This window comes from Melanerpes formicivorus, unplaced genomic scaffold (genome assembly GCF_026170545.1).
Source record: "Melanerpes formicivorus ecotype bairdi unplaced genomic scaffold, bMelFor1.0.p_v2 SCAF_7, whole genome shotgun sequence".
Taxonomy (NCBI): domain Eukaryota; kingdom Metazoa; phylum Chordata; class Aves; order Piciformes; family Picidae; genus Melanerpes; species Melanerpes formicivorus.
Window position 1 is genome coordinate 12,901,855 of NW_027142359.1, and position 21,791 is coordinate 12,923,645.

Below are 21,791 nucleotides of genomic sequence, written 5' to 3' on the forward strand. Positions count from 1 at the left end.
GCTGCTGGGAGTAATTGGATGAAGTGAAAAAACTTCCAGTCCAGTTTGTCAGAAGAAGATCATGGGTCTGGTCCATGGGCAGTGTTTAGCAGGTTGTTGAATGAACAAGGACTGGAAGCCTGTCCGGGAGAAAGGAAAATGTTTACATAAAAAGCTGGAGGCAAGGCAGAATAAAACACTACTGAAGCAGCAAAACAAGCAACATGGTGGCAGCTGAGCTGGAAAGGTTTTTCAAACTGATTTTGATCCACAAATCACACACAAAGGAGAGAAGCATCTTAAAAAAAACTCCTCAGAAGACCTATCCTATGTTTGAAAAATGCTGAGATATAGAAAGCACTTGCTCACTGTCGTTCAGAACTTTGCACATATGTAACCTATTTCTGTTAGAGTGTGCATCAGTGAAACTACATGGATGTTGTGTTGGAAAAGATAATCAACAAAATTAAAATTTAATTGGAACAGCAGACTTGACATAGGGCAATTAAGCAATTTAAAGAATCTACTCTGACTTCTGGTATGCTATGGAATACCCCTACTTAGAACTCCTCAGAGCACACCTAGAATAATAGCATTCCATTTTACCCCAGTAAAAAGAGATGTTGATGAACTGGAGTTGAGTGGACAGCCACAAAGACGGTCAGGGATGAGAGCACTTTCCTTTGAGGAAACTGGGCTTGTTCAGCCTGTGGCAGGCTTAGAGGGGACATATCAGCAGCTCTCCAGTGCTGGCTAGAAGCAGATGGAGTCAGGATCTTCACAATGGTGCAATGGTGGGCAAAAGACAACCTAAAGCAAAGAGGTGCTAACCGAAGAGAAGACAATAAACCTTTATTAGAATAAACCTTTATTAGAATAAACCAAACCAGGTTGGAAGAGACCTTCAAGATCATCGTGTCCAACCCATCAACCAATCCAACCCACCCAAACAGCTAACCCACAAAGCCAGCCAAGGACAGATTGCCCAGAGAGGCTATGCAGTCTCCATCCTTGCATAATTTGCAAGGTGAGACTGCATAGAGCTCTAAGCAACCTGGTCTGACCTCAAGAGCTGCCAATGCTCTGAGGATGTTGGACTAGAGATGTCTTCAGGTCTTTTCCTGCCACCCGATGACCACAGATCATAGATGCTTATGAATGATCACAGTTCATGGCCTTTTAGCAGCCCCAAGAGTATGAAACGCCTCTCTCTTCAACGCCAAAAGACGATGCCAAGGGCAGAGACCGCGGCACACCGGGAAGCTTCACCACCTCTGCGCTACACTCGTGCGCAGCCCCCACCCCCCCCGCACTGGTTGCCACAGCCCTCCCAGCGTGCGGGGCGCGCCTGAGGACGGTAGAAACAGACGGTGCCTCCCGGGGAGCCGGGTCCGATCTGTGCCGGGGCACTGTGCCCGCGGCTCTCAGCCAGGCACAGCCCCTCCCCGCCTCCGCACGGGTGCCTCTCCGCAGGGACCCTCTGAAACTTTCCCCGGCAGCCTGCGCACGCTCTTCGTCCCCGCCGGGGGACAACGTGCTCTCGCTCCCTCCGTGCAGCGGGGACGGGGAGGCGGGCAGTTTCTTCCCTCCTCCCCACCGTCCCCGGCTCGCCCGCCCGCGGAAGCCTCGCTGAGGCTCCCGCATTGCACCGCCGCGTCCTGCCGTGCCGTGCCCGGGTCTCGGCGCTGCCCACCGTGCCTCGCCGGCGCCGCCGGCCCCGGCTGGCGGTATGAGCTCCGGCGAGGCGAAGGAGTATCTGGCCCGGAGGGAGATCCCGCAGCTTTTCGAGGTAGGTGAGGCGGAGGGAGTGGGAGCTTTTTCCGCCCCGTCGGAGGGATGCTCCGCGCCGGGACCCCTTGGCGGGTAGCGGGCTGAAGGTGGCTGGAAGGACGGAGCCGCCAGAGGCTGCGGCACGCGTACTTTGCGCGGAGAGCCGCGCCGCGGAAGAGCTGGCCCCCACCCCGGGCCGGGAGCGCGGAGACTGTGGACTTGGGGCCGCCTGGTGGGAGCTGCCGGCCGCAGAGGTAGCGCGGGAGTCGCTGCCTCCTCCCCGACTCTCCGCGGGCGCGCTGGCAGCCCGGCGGCCGCGCCCCTCCGAGCCTCGGCGGCCGCCGCCTCTCCCCTCCCTCCTTCAGCCACCTGGGGAGGGAGCGAACTTGAATGTCTGCAGGGCAAAGGACCCCCAGGGCATCTTTGATGAGGAATTCAGATGGGGGTTATCTTTCAGGATTTGTCCAGATTTTCATCGGTCTGGGTGAAGAAATAACCCACACCTGTTCCATGAGGGTTTGTCTAGCTTTCTACAAGTTACATGCTGTTAATGGTTGATAATTACTTCTCTGTGCAGTGTGGATTTTTTTTTTTACCAAATCAGACATCCTGCCACCTATATAAAACACACCCAGGCAGATGCATACGCGTTCTCCCTGGTCTGTGCTGAAGCTAGACATTTTTTTAATGTATTTGAAAATTACAGGGCATAGACCATGCTAATGTTTTACTAACACATTTAAAAGGTGAATGGTTTCACAAAAGACGCAGACAAAACTGTTTTTCTGTAGAGGTTCAAAGCTTGAGCTATCTTTTTTGTTGTTGTTTTTAAATGGTGCATATCTTCTGCTAAAATCTATGGCTAGTTGCTGTGACCAGTTAAGTAGTGTAATAGGACATAGTTGCTGTCATGGTAGAAATTATGTCCTGTTTTATAAATTCAAATCCTGAATTGGAGATACTTTGTTACTAATGCCAACTGGGACTCAGAAGTTTATTTGCACAAAGATCAGTAAAATCACAAAGGAACAGAAATCCTCCTGGAAGACATTTATTGTTAAGAGAGGGCTGGATGCAGTTGTCTTCTAGAGAGGTGAGATGACGACTTATGTATCAGTTTGTCAAGGAAAATCAATTCCCATGCATCGGAAGAGAATCTAGCGTTCCTTCTTCCACACTCCCATAATGCTCATAGGTAGGATGGGTGCAGAATTAATGCTGTAGGCATTGGTTTTCTAGTGGCTGGGAATTTCCAGTCAATTACATCTGCAAGCACCTCTGAACTTTGAGCTTGGGGCTTAAGATACTTGAGGATTTCTTGTGATTTTTAAAAATATTTTTTCCATTGTTTGTGCAGAGACTCAAGAGTATAGATAAGATACACACCAGTGCACCATCTTTAAGGAAAAGATACGTTTCAGTGGTCTAATAAGCTAACAGAACATGGAACTTTTGGGGCTATCTGGCTTGTGCATTGCTTTGCATATATTTGCCAGTGGTCGGTTTTGTGTCATTGGCAAACCAAAATCACAGGATTTTTGCAGGCCTCACTCTCATGCATTTGTTTGAAATGGAGAATCTGAATATACAAGGGGTAAGGAGTTTCTGTATGTAAAATAAAATTCAAAACAAAAGTGCTTGTTTTTTCCTGGAATTGATGATTATAGTGTGTATTTCTGATTGTACCTTGCAGAGTCTGTTGAACGGATTAATGTGTTACAAACCTGATGACCCAATTGAATATTTGGAAAGCTGTTTGCAGAAAGTGAAAGAGCTTGGAGGGCCAGAAAAAGTGAAATGGGACACATTTGTCAGCCCAGAAAAGAAGACCTTGCCTCCACTCAATGGAGGACAAACCAGGAGGTCTTTTTTCAGGAATGGTAATGTGTGAAGTATAAAAATTACTGTGTTTCCGCTAGTGAATTATTTTCTACTCACTTCTACAGCAAATCATGCCTCATTCTGATTTTTCTTAGGCAGAGGACTACTCAAGGATTCTGTTTCCTTGCATTTTGGCGTTTGTTTTTCTCCTTCCATAATGGAGAGGAAATTGTGATCATTTTGAAGCCTCATGTTGGATGTTTGCTATGTAAATTTTTTAAGACGTTAGTGGAGATATTTCTTATATGCTGCCTAAAATATTTGCAGACAGGGACAAAGTTGACTCAGTGCACTTGGCATATGTTTTTAGTGGGTCCTTATGGATGATACATGCATGGATGACTTCAGTGCAGTTGCGCATAGGTTGTTTTTATCGTTTATATTGGCTCTAGATGCTAATTTACTAAATAAAATGTAAATTAAAAACTCTTAGAGAAAGAGTGTCTCATAAAATCTAAGCAAATATCATACCAATACCTGTAATTATTTTATTTGTAATGCTAACAAAGAGTAATTAGCTCATCTTTCAGTTGCCATAGTTATTCTCCCTTGTCACCCAGCATTTCATTAAACTAATTAGCAAGAATACTATTTGTGTGTACAGCATGTATCACCAAAAGAGTTCTGCTTAAGAGCACAGGTTATCTGCACCTTACAAGGCTTTTCTTCTCAGAGGCTGCAGCCAGCTCTGGGTGCTATGGGCAAATTTTTCAGAGAAGTTGACATGCCTGTAAAGAAATTCTAAGGGAAGCTAGCTGCTTGTAGTTTCAATTTAATAAATCGGCTAAACAGGCAAAGAATATTTAATGTAGCAACAGCAACCACATTGTAAAATTCAGAGGTGTTTGTGCTTATTTATTATACCTGCTTAAATCTGTGTACACTTTAGATTTTGAGTTTTCTGTTTATTTCCACAATTCCCAATTTATCTTACTATTTTACAGTGATGCCTGATAATTCTAACTTCCCATACCGACGGTATGACCGACTCCCTCCAATCCAACAGTTTTCCATAGAAAGTGACACTGACCTCTCTGAAACTGCTGAGCTAATTGAGGAGTATGATGTATTTGACCCTGCAAGACCTCGACCAAAAATTATCCTTGTTATAGGTATGAAGGCAGAATCATTTGGACAAGAATTTATCTTTGTTACTTTGCCTTTATATTTGTAATGAAAATACATTGAATGCCTGTATGTATTCAAATATGATTTTCCATCTGTTTTGGCAAGTGGTGCAGCCCAGTGGTGTATCAGAAAGTGAAATTGTTCATGCTGAGGATGTAGCATCCCAATTGTTACGTTTTAGGGGTTACAGTGAACATCTGTGGTCATGCTCTGTAGACTGGATGCCTCTGAGCAGCTGGAGAGCTCCCAGTTTGCTAATGCAGTGCATCTACATCGAAAGCAAACCTAGCTCATGCATTTCAGGATAGCTCCACCATGTGACCCGCAGTGCTCATCCAAAGCATGCTCCTGATCTGAACTAAAACACTATTGTAGATGTACTCAAAGCTGCTCACAGAAAAGGATATTTGAAAATATTGGATAAACCAGCTCAAAAAAGTCATATGGAACATTTGTCTTCTCTATTTAGAACCTTGAAAACTGACCAGTATGTCCAGCTGTGAGTGTACGTGGTCACTAGTCCACTGATAAATCAATCCCTAAGTGTATTTTTCAGTCCTGTGCCAGCTACAAGGAGAGTCAGAGATAAGTTAGCATTAGTTAGTTGAGCTCTCTCCCCAGGTTCTCTCCTGTGCTGTTTAGTGCCCTTTCTATGCAGCTCATACCTTCCAGCCTCAAACAAGCATACTGTTCAGTAAGAGATATCTACAGCTTCAGTCTAAGTCAACATCTTACTCTGTTTCTGAATTTAAGTTCTTTGAGTTACTTCCCTTGCCATCTGGGGTAGTTGCCTTTTGAAGTTTTACTGCCAGGCCTAGTTCTCTGATTCTCTGGACTAGTTAAATAGTTAAAGCAAAGGTGCCAGGTAATGGAGAATCACATGTTTGGTCTAAAAAGCCTTATTCATATTAAAAAGCAAGAGATTGCAGAGAATAGTATGTAGTATAGTGAAAGAGTGTAGAAATGTCTTCTTTGTATTCTCAAGCAGGGTCTAAGAACAGTATGTCCTCTAGGCTCTGCATCCAGCTGTCCTCAGAAATGTGATACTGGAATACACTGAAAACAGAAAATCAGTAATTTTTCTAGATATTTGTAGTATACCAAAATAATTGTATAGGCATCTGATTTTTTTTAAATCTATTGTTTTGGAATTACAAATTTCAACATGCAAATCTCTTCATGCATTGTTGAACTATAAAGCTTGCATTAGATGGAGAAAATAACACATGCCTTCCTTTCATCTTAATTAATTAACTGGCCTTCCTTTTTATAAAGGAGAAAAATTGGCTCTGTTTCAGTGACCACAGAAAGCTCTTAATGCACTGAAATCCATGTACCTCTGTTGCAGTAAAGTGATGAATGAAGGGGTAATTTAGGTGAGATAAAGAGAGATTGGCTTTCACCTCTTTAACTGAGTGCAGGGGTATTTGAAATGAAATCCTTGAATGCCAGCATGTAGTGAGCATGGGTTTTGCTGAGCTTTTCCTTTCCTCCATTTATATAGAGAACATTGTAAACATTCCACAAAGGCTATTTCAGGTTTATTTTCCAACTGAGTTTCTCTGAATCTATTATAGTGTGATCTAAGACAAACACAATACTGTATGTAGCTTAGCAGCTATTGCCCAATTTTTTACAGTGGCAAGGAAATTTCTCCCAAATTCAACTTTCCATTGAGAATGCACATAAAAACACACACTGGAAAGAACAAAAGAACTAACATAGTGAATAAAAGAGGAGGGGGAAAAAAAAAAAAAAGAAAAAGAGTGTAATATTCATTTCCAGTTGGCATAAAATGCCAGCAAAAAACTTCACTGAGGCAAGGTATTTATGTCCACCTAGTGATAACTAACCATACTGCCTAGCTCACATGGTACTGGTCCCATTCATTACCGGAGACCAAAATGAATAAAAGTTAAAGACCTGTCATTCTGCTGCACATTTTAAGTGATTTTTTTCTTTAATAATACATTAGTACAAGATCTTTTTAATGCTTCCATAAAGGTTTTTACAACTTCTTTGCTTTATGAAATCTATCATACTTAAAATGAACCAGGTAGCTCTGAGGCAAAAGAGAACTCACAGATAAAGGCAGGGGTTTTATTCTTTCTGTATTTGCAGAACAGTCTGCAGGTGAAATGTAAAGCTGTAAAGTTGCAAAGCAGCTATGTGACTAGATTTTAGAAAAATCAGATGGAACCAGCCAAGAGAGCACACCTCTGAATCACCAGAAAATTAAGTTTCTAAGCCATTGTAACACTAGGAGACTAGATGGTGTTTTCAAAACGTACTTCCTAACATATTTTGACAAACACATTTTTACTACTGAAACCACCTGAATACAAAGAGCTGAAAAAACTAATTACCTGGTGTCATTGGCCCCATAGTTTAGTATGTTTTTAAACTCTGCTTAATTAAAAATATTAGTTAATATTAAAAGAATACATCTTACTTTTATAATTAAAGGGTAGATCAAAGAAAGCAGGCAGCTGCCCCATTGATTTGTTAAATCTGGTACACAGATGGACTTTAAACTCCTAAGTCTTTTCACAAATATTATTATTACATTAATTTATTTTGAATTTAAACCAGTATAAACTAAACTGAAATTTTAAGCTTCCATTGACAAAATTAGATTTTAAACACTGCTTTAGTAAAACTGGGGCATACAAATCTTGTTTTGAAACCAGTTAACAAACACAATTTTAGATGCAACAAATGTTCCCTAGTCTAGACATCTTCTAAGAAATATGTAAAATAGTCACGTTTCTTAATACATGAAAAGAATAAAAACTAAAAGTGATTTGATTTTCCTTTTTCGTGAACAGTTGCTAGTATGATTTATCAAAGAGTCAAGTGGCAAAGCAAAGCTTAGACTAACAGGAACATAAAGTCTATCTATATGATTTTTAGAAGTGTTTTTTTTCCCACTGCTTTTATAGTTTTACAGAGACTGATGATTTTTCGAGTAACAGTTCTGTTTTCTCTGGCTTCTTTTGTATCTCTACTGGAATGCAGATACTATTTTTCTTGTCAAATTTTCCGTTTCTGATTTTCTACACTACCTTTGATTGTCTTGCATCCTTGAAACACAGTCTGTTTGAAATCTGTCTTGAATCTCCAAAGAAGAAAACCTCAATTTCCTTACTTGGAAATTTTATATCTGCAGGAATTAAGCACAATATTCGCTCCAGCATGTTTTATGATCCCTTTGGTCCGGAGCAAGTCACAATCCACCATCACTTTTTTCAGTAGCTATGATAATTGCCAGCAAGTATAGCCACATAAATTTATATTAATATACACATATGTATAAAAATGTAAATAAGTTATGTGTTGTGCTCATTAGTTTGCAGTATGTGGCTTTATATAGAGAGAGAGAAGGTGCTTATGGAAATTTACAGAGTGAATAGACATTGCAGTTATGAGTAATAATCCTATTCATTCACCTTGCAAAATCTGTTCTATGCAAACAGGCAGCATTGAACAATTAGCTGCACTTTTGGTGCTGTTGTTTTTGTCTACATAAGAAAATAAGGCACTGGGAATCAGTTACTCCAAACCTACTGTCATTCCAGATTACCAATAGCCTACGTGGAATTACCTTGTTTGAACATTTGTATCAGATACGTTTTTGACACAGGAGTGAAACACAATGTAAGGTTTGATACAATGCCTTTGTCAGAGGAAACACTGAGCAGCCATCAAAGGGAGCAGAGAGCCAAAGCAAGATTGTTTTGTAGCCACTTTAGTGGAGGACATGATTCCTAGCATATCAGATGCTGTGTATCTACAAAAAGGAAACATCTTTTACTCTAACAAAGAGGATAGCTAAACTCTTGATCAGAGAAAGCATTCCAGCTGAAAAAAACTAAGCCTGCCTAGGTCACCTAAAAGAACTGAAATGGATAACCTAACATAATCTGCTCAGAGAAGAAAGAAAGCTTGTTCGTTTTCAGGAGAGAAATAGCAAGTGAACTGAATGAGGAAAAAATGTTATTCATTTGTAAACTTACTGTATAGAGATAAGATGTAGCTTTTTGCTCATTTCTTGTGTGTTTTGTGGACATTTGTAGCTCTTTTGACAAGTCAGATGTTAGAGATAAATGCTTTCCTTTGCATTTTTGTTAACCTGGCTTGATTTAAGTGTTATTTAAGCTAAAGGGGTAATGATAAAAGTTTTGGTTTTTTTTCCAAGGGTATAACTAAATTGTGAGCAGGATATGGGAACACCTTAACAATATGCAAGTTTCCCTCTTCAAATGGGTCCCAATCTGAGTTGCAAAGGCCTTTTGGAGAGTTACCATCACAGCATCAGGAGTACAGAATAGTTCATAGTGACTACTGGTGACACTGAAAGCATTAACACGTAGTATTGGGGTGCAGGTTTGAACCTGGATACACAGAGGGTGTCACAACCCTACATAAGCAAACACTGTAAAGCTTATCCTACAGTCAAATCTGTATTAATTACGTAAAATGCCTAAAAGCTGTTTATGGAAATAATGCTGGTAATACAGAAAGGGTTACATGATTACTAACAAGAAGCTCATTGTATTTTTTAAAGTTCATAGAATATGTATATTTATTTTTAAATAAATCTTAATTCTCTATCTGTTGAACTAAAGTGCAATATTCTCACACACAGTTCCCCAAAATATAGGTACTTATCACTGGAAATGAATATAAAAACTTTTTTTGTTTGTTTGTTGTTTGGGTTGTGGTTTTGTTGTTTTGGTTTGCTTTCTTATGCTATTCAGTGACATACACTCTTCTGTATATAAACATGTTTTTTTTTTTAACAAAACCAGTTCCCTGTTTTTACATAGGAGGTTCCAGTTTCTCTCGTCTTTGCACCATAATGTTTCTTTTGGGTTCAGACATAGTTTGATTTGTTTTGTTGACATACATTCTTGGTTCTGCTGTCCAGATGATGTTTCACATCAGTATTCCCTGTTTTGTAATGTAGCTGATTTTGAAGCCTATTCTGCCTATTAGAGATTCAGAGGTCTCTTTTTTCCTTCAAGTTGTCCAGCAAGCTGAACCCAACAAACTGCTTCTTTATCAGATGTTTCAAGCATCAATATCAAAAGTATGTGTGATTCAATAAAAGTCCATGTACCAAATCACTATGGAAACATCTCAGCTGATTATTCAATATTCTTCTGTATTTTAAAATTAGAAAACCTCAGAAACTCATGAAAGCATATTTAGGAGCAGATTTTATTAGTTCTATTCCATGACTAGTCTACTGATTTAATTGGCTTATTTAACCAAGTATGATTCTTTCTGACATGAATATGCTTCAGACTGTCTGGCTGTCTTGGGATTCACAGAGTTGAAGAGATCATTTCATTAGTCTGTTCTTCTACTACAAATCAAGAAAAATTCCTTACCAGGAACAAGCCTGAAAGAGTGTGTCTGCTTTAAATTTGCAAGTAGATTTGTATTATTTTTTTTTACTTCAGTTTAAAATTGTTACCTCCATGGATGGTAGATGAGACCCATTTCTAATAGCTAGTAACAAGCCATGCAGCTGCAAGATTTGCTCTAGTAATAGTTGGAAAATTTATGTCAGTAGCAAAGATCTAATATGTGGGCATAAAACATTAATTTAACATTTTGCTTATAATTAACAATAGGTGGCCCAGGAAGTGGTAAAGGAACACAAAGTCTGAAAATAGCAGAACGTTACGGATTTAACTACATATCAGTTGGTGAATTGTTAAGGAAGAAGATCCACAGCACAAGCAGCAACAGAAAATGGAGTCTAATTGCCAAAATAATTACTACTGGAGAACTGGCCCCTCAGGTACAGTGTATCCTGTGTTAATGTTTACTTTCAAAGGAGTTGTATGTGCTGCATTAATGTGCACTATCAGGAAAACCTCCTTTACAACACTGAATAAATAACTTCTTTTCTCTGTGAAAGGAAACAACTATTACTGAGATAAAGCAGAGATTAATGCAGATCCCTGATGAAGAGGGTATAGTGATTGATGGATTTCCCAGAGATGTTGCCCAGGCAATCTCCTTTGAGGACCAAGTAAGAGATTGTTTTCTATTTTTACAGTAACTTACATATCTCTAGAACAGTTAAGCTTCTTGAAATTATTGGTCAGATTCCAAGTTATTTCTGACTGGGCATTACTCTTTAAATCTTTGCAAATGAGGAGAGGCTGAGGGAGCTGGGGTTGCTTAGCCTGGAGAAGAGGAGGCTCAGGGCAGACCTTATTGCTCTCTACAACTACCTGAAGGGAGGTTGTAGACAGGCGGGGGCTGGTCTCTTCTCCCAGGCAACCAGGACCAGAACAAGAGGACACAGTCTCAAGCTGCACCAGGGGAGGTTCAGACTGGATGTTAGGAAGAAGTTCTTCATAGAGAGAGTGATTGCCCATTGGAATGGGCTGCCCGGGAAGATGGTGGAGTCACCATCATTGGGGGTGTTTAGGAGGAGATTTGACGGGGTGCTTGGTGCCATGGTTTAGTTGATTAGATGGTGTCGGATGATGGGTTGGATACGATGATCTTGAAGGTCTCTTCCCTCCTGGTCTGGTCTATTCTATTCTATTCTATTCTATTCTATTCACATAATGTTTAGGTTTACATTATGCAGCCTTATGTCTGAAGACAGAGTATTTAGTGAAAAGACAATGTGATAATACAGCTAATAACCCAAACCTCTTGTCTCAGTGGTGAAAATCCTTGCAAGATGAAAAAGACAACATCAAATCTAAAAATTAATATTTTTTTCTATCTCAGTGATTTATAAAGGGAGAATTATATTTCCATATGTCTTTGTAGGTTTCAATCAATGCATATCTTCACAGTGCTTTTAATCTCAAGTTTGTTACAGTACATTGAAAAGACTGGAATAAAATAAGGATCCAAACTGTCCCTGTTTTGCAAGCTTTCGCTACTCAGAAATTACTCACTTTTTAAAAAAAGAAATTTAGATAATTTTGGTTATTCTAAACTACAGCTCTAAGTTTTAGTCAGCTAAAACTGTATTCCTGAGTTCTCTGCACATGTTGTTTTCATGTGTGTATTTTAAACTAATCTAAAAATAGTTAAATTCAGTGGAAAAACAAACAGCTTAAGTCATTTTCTGATCGGATGATGTTAACGTAACAGCTATGGTCACAAGTAAAGGTTGCAGTTTCAGTGCTGAATTTTTGGAGCACCCGTCATGCAGAGTCCTTTACTGGTGTACTACCATTTCTGTACTTTCAATTCTAAATGACATTGCCAAGACAGAGGTAACAAAAGAAAGCAGTTAATGAGACATTTCATTAGTGTGCATCTGTAAGGTATTATTCTGGGCAAAACGTAGAAGATTGAATTGAGGAAATTAAAGGAAACAGACTAAATAGTTGTTGCAGAAAACCTCCAATGACTGCCAGCTACATCTCCGTATAATTAACAGAATAGAAAATTGATTATTTTATAAATGATACAGCAGAGATTTAGGCTTAATGGCCATTTCCTTTACTCATTATTTTTGTCCAGTGTGATTGTGTGACTTAATGCATTTCTTGGTGCTGTAATTTTGTGTCTGATGAAAGAATGGGGGGATGTGAAGCTGGAAGAACTTACAGGAGTTAAGTGCTTTGAGTTATCCTGGGGTCAGATTCTCCTTGTTCAAAAGAAAACCAGTTAAACAACACTGGAACACTCATCATAGGGTCCATTAGTGTAATACCACTAAGGGAAGTCCAGGTGGGGACCAGAAAAACTCAGGCAGTACTGTCCTGTAGAAGGGGAATGTGGTAGTTTAGGCTGGGTGCCTTCTGCTGCTACCACACAAGATACACCTCTGGTGCCCTGGGTGTCCAGCCCAGTGGGCAGACACAGGAAATAGCGTATTTCATTCCCATAATGTCCCTAAATCTGTCAGCAAGGTCTCACACTTCCTCTTTCTTCCCTTGCCGCTCCTGTGGGAGATGCTCCCTATTTGGTAATGGAAGGGGAGTTATCTCATGGCCTCAGACCTGGCTAGGCCTAATGCCAGGGGGAGAAGGGGAAAGGGCAATCTCAGATCTGGCCAGCTGAGATTAGCCTAACAGTGGAAGGGGGGGAAGAAGGAGCCCTGGGGCTTTTGGGTGTACACTCAGGTAGGGAGAAAGGGAGTGCTAGGAGGTCTCTCGGTATGCTATAAGGGACTCTGTATGCTTTGGGATCTCTTTTGTCACTGTGCTTGTAGCTCTCTGTAAAACATTCATTGCTTTTCCATTTTAACTTTCCATCACTTCTGCAATCCGTTTGGTGAGTCTCTTTTTTTTTTTTTTGCCTGCCCTTGGTGGGAGGCAAGGGAGGATCTGCCTCAACCTGGGACAGGGAAAAAGGTAGACACTGTGTTTCATATACATTTGAACCCTCACTTTGTACCATTCTAGCATGATTTTATAGTATTTTCTCATTTAACATGAAATACTCCCTGCTGCCATCCTGGTCAGCTCATGTTAGCTATAGAAATCTACATGGAAAAAAAGGCTGAGAGAATGACAGATGATAGAAATCGTAACTTTTGCTCCTTTTCAGTATTTGCTGTTGCTTCAAGGATGCTGTATATTGGTCTTTTTTTATTTTAGAGGAAACAGAGAATGGATTTAGTTATTTTAGACCTGAGTATATTCTCAGAGAGTTCCTTCATTTCATGCCTAATGGAATCTGCTAAATCACACTCTTCAAGGCCTGATTCTGCCTGAAAGGTAGATGAAAAAAATCATACAGTTCTTAATGTAAGGCCACCTCTCATCCTTACCATAAATATGGGAAAGGAAGGAATCATAGAGCTTTTATAGGAGCATATGAAAGAAAATCATGTCTTTTTAGTCTCCCCCTTTTTCATTGTTCTTTGCAGCTGACCTTTTGTATGAAAACATCTAAGACCCATGCACCAGTACAGGTTAGGGGTTGACCTACTGGAAAGAAGCTCAGTGGAGAAGGACGTGGGAGTCCCAGTGGACAAGTTAACCATCAATGAGCAGTGTGCTCATGTGGCCAAGAAGCCAATGGTATCCTGGGAAGCATTAAGTACAGTGTGACCAGCAGGTTGTGGGAGGTTCTCCTCCCCCTCCACTGTGCCCTAGTGAGGCTACATCTGGAGTAGTGTGTCCAGTTCTGTGCTCCCCGGTTTGGGAGAGACAAGGAGCTACTGGAGAGAGTCCAGTGGAGGGCTACAAAAGTGATTAGGGGACTGGACTGTTTCTCTTACAAGGAGAGACTGAGAGACCTGGGGCTGTTTAGCCTGAAGAAGAGAAGATTGAGAAGAGATCTTATTAATGCTTATCAGTATTGAAAGGGACAGGAGTCAAGAGGATGGGGTCATACTCTTGTCAGTGCTGCCCAGTGGTAGGACAAGGGGCAATGGATACAAACTAGAACACAGGAAGTTCCACCTAAATATAAGGAGAAACTTCTTTACATTGGGGATGACCAAACACTAAACAGGCTGTCCAGAGAGGTTGTGAAGTCTCCTTCTCTGGAGACTTTCAGAATCCACCAGGATGTGTTCCTGTGTTGGACTAGGTGATTTCCAGAGGTCTCTTTCAACCCTTACCATTCTGTGAAAAAAATGTGCAATGTATGTATTTCTACATATATCTACTTAATCCAGTGGGTTGTATTCAGTGTTATCTTGGATTTATATTTTATTCTAAAGACATAAGATACGCTTCTTGTTGCTTTAAATTTCTCTGTTCAGTAGGACATAATATCAGCTACATACATAAATAGAAGGTCTTGTGGACATCAGCAGATGTGGTACCAGTCTTCCCTTCAGAGGATGAGGCTGACTAATCCAAGACATGTCGTGTTATTTACATTAAACATGTTAACATTTTTAAGGCATTCAGAGATTGCTTAATGGGAAGTGCAAGTGAGTTGTGGAGAATTCAGTAATTAACTGTTGTGGTAATTTGTGTAGGTCTGCAATTAAAGATGCTGCGGGTGTTTTCCACAGCTTAGAAATGTTTTAACTTTATTTCTAGCAGTGTGCAGAAGAACACAACAGAATTGCTCTCATGAACCAAAAGTGACAAGATGAGAAACAATTTGTTGAAATTTCAGCAAAGTTTTGATTAAGTACTAAGACACTTCATAATTAGAAGACCTTAAACACTGGAACACCCTTCTGAATTAAATGGAGAAATACTACCAAATGCAAATAGTCAAATCACATTATTCTGCGATAAATATGCTTATTCTTACAAAGACGTCCCCTGTTGAACACTGAGATCTGTTGTTAAAAAGGTCTGAATAAGAACTCATTCTTAGTTATCACTAATTTTGTCATGGTTGGACACTTATTTTTACAGATAGTCTCTTGACGACCATTGCATTGAAAACAGAAGAAAAGGTTGTATGACACAACCCATTTTAAAGGTTATGTTTAGGAGAGCTGCCAAAAGATGCATGGAGTAGGAGTTACTATTTATGTACCTGTTTTCCCTCATTCATGATCCCTTCATAGCTATTAATCATTTTGACTACAAGGGTTCTAAAATGCAATTGTGTAGCTTCAAACAGTGACTGTATACATTATTATTTGTTCATAAAGCAGTTAGAACACTTTTGGATTTTATAATGTAAATTAAAACAGTGATGTTGAGTTTGCGTACAGGTAAATAGATACGCTTCTCAGTTCTTTCAGCCATATAGGATATAGAATAAATGCCAGTGGGAGGAATGAACAGCAGGGGCAAGAGTGACTCTTCATTTATTCTCTGTCATTTGTCATTATGTTGGGATGCATATTCATCTGTAATCCCATGGAAGCTTGAAGTAAACAATGATGCATTCATTTTTTAAAATGTCACTTTCCACTGTATAGCCTTTCTACTTTGCCCTTCTTAATACAGAAAGAAACAAACTCCAAGAATGTATGTAGTAATGACAAAAATTAATGGGGGAAGGGGGAGAGAATGTGAAAGACAAGTTACTAAACTGAGTGGAAAAAGATGAATAATACAAGATATTGAGAGAGCTGGTAAGGCTGGGACAGAAACTGAACAAATGTGAGGAAAATAGGAGCTATATAAATAAAACAAGCTACAAAAACCTAGCATCGTTGTAGTTCAAGAAAGCATTTCTGGTCTTTATTGATCACAAGAAATCAATATTGCTTTTTTACTCTGTGAGGCACAATGCAGGTGGGTCAAGAAAGTATCTGGACCCAATGTCATATACAGGGCCAGGAGGTGATAACTTGGAATAGGTGTGAGCTGTTCACAATGCCCAGGGAAAAGTGGACAAGGAGAAAACCTGTATGGTTTCTTGTCTAAGCCAAGTCATCTCCCCTTTCTCCACCAGCACACGCTGGACAGTAGGTGATGAACAACTGAAAAGCAAGGTGCAAAGGATGTAAAATCTGTCTTGCCCCAAACACGAAGAGTACAGTTCTCTAATTGCTATTTATTGAACCTTTTTGTGTATAATAGTATGTGGCTTTCACCAGTAAGAATTGTGCTGAGTTACTGTAAAAGTAAACCATGGTTTACCATATTATTAGTAGAAAAAGAAAACATCAGCTAAGGTGCCTGGTTTCTCTTGCAAGTACATGTAAAATCTAACTGTGCTCTTTACAGACATCTTTATTTATGCTAAAACAATTCCTTCAGTTCCTTCTGTAACTGGGACCTGACACTATTTGAGCTTTCATGATCTCTTCACTTTGGGGGACATGGGGGGAGAAATCAAATGGATACATGTATGTCTAAGCTCTAGTTACTGTACCTCCATAATGTTCTAATATAGAAATGATAATGAATTCTTGTTAAACTTTGCTTGTAATTGCTCTTGGTACTACCAGCACATTTTTATCCCCTTGACTAATCCAGAAGCTGAGCTTTTATTTTTAGTGAGAAAGCCAAAGCAAAACGACTTACATACCCAAACATAGGTATAACTAAAAGATGACGATTTCTTCCTTACTATGTTGCCAGACTCTTGTGTGGACAGTAAGTTCTTAACATGTTGCTAGGCAGAATTGTAAGAAAACACATTGCATCTCAGTGACTAAAGTGCCTAAGATGAAGAAAGCTCTCTACCATTTACAGCACTCACAGTATTATTCTTTCTGCTTAGATCTAGAAACCAGAAGTAACAATGATGTCAGTCTGGATAAGTGGATTAAAATACACTTTACACATCTGAGGAATTTGACATTTTAATTAAAGATTTTTTTGGTTCCCTTTTGTTTTATTGAGTTTTGCTAATGTCAGTATTCCCATCATCTTAATTTTGAGTGGGAAAGAAGTCTTTAGTATGGCATCAGTGATGTGTTCAGATTTTTATCTGTGCTAGCCAGCAACTGCCATTCAGATCACTTACTTGCACCAGCTTAATTTCTTAATGGTCAGCTACTCATTGCAGACTCATTGCCGCCTGTGAGAACTCATAGCCATGAGCACTGCAATTTTCTCTGAGTTTCTCTTAGTTTTCTTTGAACTTCTTACCAGAGTTGAAATAAGGCCTGTATTTTTCTCTTCAAAAACTGAGTATGTGACATCCAATTTATCTTATTGCAAGTCTTAGACTATTTGCCAAATCCTGACTCTCCAGTTTCTTAATTCCTGAAAAGGCTCCTTGGAACATTCTCTTCTCCAGGCTGACCAAACTGATTTGCAAGATGAAAATGGCCCTGAAGTCATGTGACTATGAGAATTTCTGCTCTCACTTTTAAAACAAAGTTCCAAGCAGTCGTGGTTGTGGAGAAAAAATGAAACATGAATTGTAATGTCTTAAAGGCAAATAGAATGTCCAGTTCATATATTTGTATTAATTTGTGATTATTTCTGTATTTTGATAATTTTGAAGTCTTCCTGCACAGTAGTGCAGATTAATTACTGATTTAATTAGCCTTCCAGTTTGATCCTAGGCATAAAGCTGTCCTAAACTACAAATTTCTTAAGGTACCCATGATCTACTGAGTGCAAATAGTATGAAGGTGTTTAGATTCCAAGCACACATTTGAAAATGCCAAGGAGAAAATTGTTTATTTACCATTAACCTGTCAGCTTGAAATTCAGCAAGTCATCCACAGTATCAGCATGGTCAAGCATGCTAAGTGTCTTTCTCTCCAGTAACAACTGTAATGAAATGCCTCCGACTGGTGTATTGAACTTAAATGACTCACGAAGAAAAAAATGCATTTTGACTTTCTCTGTAATCTCTCACATGGCAACAAGTTTTTACTCTTTCCAGAAGAAATAATTGCTCACTTCAATATTTTCAATTTAATTTCGATTACTGCTTTGGTTTATTTGTTGTTGGTTTTTTCCACTTCCAGTCATTCATGCATGACTTTCCTTCTGATTTCAGTAATGCCTTCACTAACATTAGCCTTACTAGTTTCAATAGAGTAAGCACTGATGAAGTTTGCCTAAAATTATTAATTTAAGCAAACTTTAAAAAAAAAATTGTATTTACTACAATTTAATTATTTTTAAGTTTTGTAATAGTGAAATGAAATGTGGAACAGGTATTAAAATCTAATTACTTAATAAATATTCATTAATGTGTGTACTTTAATTCCTTGATAAGAGAAAAAGACGATTTTTGTAGGAATTATCTTTAAAGTATTTTTGTGTTATATGACCTGGATGGCAAGACTATAGTTGATGAAATAAAATCTTAATTTAAGTAATAAACAGAGGCAGTAGATTTTATCTGATTCTTTACTTAAAATGTCCTTAAGAATGTTCATAAATGCACTACACCTACAATGAATAACTGCTTCATCTTGGCTGCCATTCAGGCTAGCTTTTTTAACTCCTCAAAATATTCCTTATGAAAATTGTTATGGGAAAGAATTGTGCTAAAGTAGAACAAACTGTATAGCTGGCACAATATAGAATGCTGGGGAAAACTGACATCCTCTCACAGCCTCACAAGCTAGGGACAGCAATACTATTCCTCCAAGTCTGATACTTAAACCTCCAAGTAGAAATTATGCCTGCAGTCCCCTCAAAGTCTGACAGAGGTGTTTGTGTGCAGCTGATGTATGGTGGTCTGAGTGCCAAGCTCATTCTCTGCAAAGAACTTTTCAGAGAAAACCTGCTCTGTCATGGTCCAGGAGTGTGGGCTCCAGAACAACTACAAAAATCAATGTAACCTTTCTGTGAATCTTGTTGAGGGGATCTGTTCTTTGCAGTAGATTTTTGGTCAGGTAAAGGTATTTTTTCTGTATCATGATCTATGTGTTTTCTTCATTTTATTCCTTCCCCAACCTCTTATCTCTCTTTTCCCAAATCTCCATGTCATTGTTCCTGGATGAAAAGCCTCAGTCCCCTGCTGGATGTATGTACCTAGTCGGGAGGACTAGCACATCGGTAATCTGCATTGTTCTGGTTCATCTCATTCATTCTCTTGGGTCTTGTGTTCTTAAAGCCAAGCCTGAGCAGAAAGCCTTTAGAGTGGTCTTACTATCTTCTGCCCTGGAAGCTAGGGTGCTCTTCTGGGAAAGGCAAGGAGTGGGTAAGAGACCCTAGACCTCAGGTTTCCTGTTTTTCTGGACAAGAGCTCTTTGCTGCTAGACAAACTAGGTAAAGGAGAGCTCATCCATTGCTGGTCCTTAACCATCTGAAGAGGACCTGATATTCTGAATTCAGAGTGGATGGAGGTGCCTGCTGAACAGTTCTGAACTTTAGATCTTTCTTTGTAGCATTAGTGTTTACAGATAGAGATTCCTGTGGGCTAGCTGCTCTACACGAGTAAAGATATGAATCAGTTCTCCCTACAGATACCTGCTTCTCAGTCAATGATTAGGGGGCCTAATTATGTAGTCTGGGAAATTTGCTGGAAGCTTATTTCCTGGGCAGTGTAAATATAGTTCAGAAGTAGTTACCAGGAAAATCTCCTCAGCAAAAGTCACTCTGACATGATTTTACAGACACGATCCACGATTTTGCAAGAAAAGAGTCTATGCAACCGGTCTAGTAACCCAGAAGAGATAGAAATACAGAAGGGAAATCAGTAGTTAGAAGGGAGAGCACCCATACAATGTACATAAACTAACCTGTTAGTAACCTTTACCAATTAGACTAAAATGCACAGTTAAATTAATGACAATTGTTCATGAGCTGTCAGTTATGTTTTCTCAGGAGTATCTAGTAGAACATACCAGGAATTAAGAAACAGAGAATTTTCATCTTTTGCCTAATGAGGAATAATGAAAGAGTGTAATTGTCTAATTTCTAGCAAACAAGCACACTACTCTCACTAACAAGAGGAGATGCAGAAAATATCCCTAGAGATAAGACACTGTCCTTCCACTTATAGCGCTTTACATCAATAACACCACCAACTTGCATGGAATTACTCTCAATTTACTCCTTCTTCCAGTTTGGGAAGGAGATTCAGACCCAGTGAGAGTAGGATTTACTTACTAGCAAATGCTATTCTGAAAAATGAGAGGATGTACCCACCAGTTTTATCTTGAGCTGATGCCATATGCTCTTTGTCTCATTTAAAATTTAGAAGGTTATGAATAACCAGAAACTTGTCTGTTCCCATAGGCAAAGATTCTCTGTTTGACTGAGTTCCAGTTAGTAGTCAGATTCACTTCCCTGAGCTCCACAGTCCTTCCTTGCATGCATTTCTGTACATGAAGAAAACCCTCTGCCTTCAGCACAACATAGGTGTGCTATGAGAAATCAGCATGATGGAATCCAGTTGTTATATCTGTTCTAGGTCTGTACACCTTTTCTACAAGCTAAGTCTTAAAATAAAACTTCCCTACTTATAAAACTCAAAAACACTTAGTTCTGAGTTTAAAAAAAAAAAGGAGAGTTTTTTTTGTTTTCTTTCCACATAAGTCATATACCCTCTTTCCCTTTGTTAGGGGAAAAAAAAAGCCAATTTGTACTCATGCATGCATAGGACTAGATACATTTTTAGAGAAGCAATCCCAGATGTCTGAATGTTCACACTAGCCTGTTACATTCCAACTTAAAGTATTTATAAGCATGTCATGCAGGTGCAGTTGAGGTTTGAGGTAAGTGAAAGCAGTGGCTCATGAAAACAGGAGTGAAATGTCAATAACATTTCAAGGGTTTACCCTGCAGGTTGTAAATGGATGTAGCAGAACTATATTAAGTGCTCTGAAGTCTCTATACCTGTGGGTATAGAAGAGAGGTTACCCTTTTGTGCATATAAAACCAAGCAGAGGCTTGTTTCCAGATACTTTCTGATGATAAAGAAGCATATTCTTCAGGATTAATTCATAGAGACATCACATAATCAGAATCTGCTTTGTATTCTGACCTCAAATATGATGGAATTTTCCCAAAAGTTTTAAAAATTTTTTTTCAAAAAAATATTTGAGACAATACTTCAGTTGAAGTGAGAATTTTAAGCCACTGTTTTCATTGTTATGAGTGAAATACATTACAAAACTAGAGTGTAAGAAAAAGTAGTTTTTCCATTTTAAAATGCGATAGGAAATAATTAAAACCAAATGAATTGTATCTTCTACAGTGATTACTCCTTTGTGCCTTGTTATTATCCTGATTTTACAATTAGAAAAAATAAAATTAAATAGACCCAGAGCATGGTTTCCCATATTCTTAAAAAGGAACTGACCTCAGAAGCCAGCGCAGCTTACAGTTGCTAAGCAAATATGAACCAGCACATCTGATGGTGTCATGATGGCATTCGGATCCTTCCCTCACTGCACTTACTCAGCCAAAGTTTCTTTGAAGAGCTTAGATAGGCTATGTAAAGCTGCACTCCCATGTCTGTGTGAAACAGGAGATCTTCCCTATGTCTCCTTCCTGGTTTTCCTTTAGGGCTCATAGTCTCATGAGCAATATATTTATTCTAAGTACTCTGTAAATTTTGATGCTATGTGTGAAGTTATGTGATACACAGATCTTAAGTCCTATATTGAGGAGATCTGGTATGACTTCACAGACCTGAGTACATGGCGGATGCTAGCCCTGAAGATATTTGAGGGCAAGCATTGAAGTGAGGAGGCCAGCTACACCTTGGAGCATGTAAAGATTTCTTACAATCTTTCTTCACTGTCACTA

General features: G+C 39.3%; 1 protein-coding gene across 1 annotated transcript in view; it reads left to right on the forward strand.

Annotated features, from left to right (window-relative positions):
• The first annotated feature begins 1,348 nt into the window (after positions 1–1,348).
• AK5 (adenylate kinase 5) overlaps positions 1,349–21,791 on the forward strand; it is a 92,573-nt gene continuing 72,130 nt past the window's right edge. The window contains exons 1-5 of the mRNA XM_068141099.1: positions 1,349–1,768; positions 3,443–3,629; positions 4,575–4,742; positions 10,401–10,570; positions 10,691–10,804. Of these exons, the coding sequence (XP_067997200.1) occupies positions 1,709–1,768; positions 3,443–3,629; positions 4,575–4,742; positions 10,401–10,570; positions 10,691–10,804 (699 nt within the window). The 5' untranslated portion in view covers positions 1,349–1,708. The remainder of the gene's footprint in view (positions 1,769–3,442; positions 3,630–4,574; positions 4,743–10,400; positions 10,571–10,690; positions 10,805–21,791) is intronic.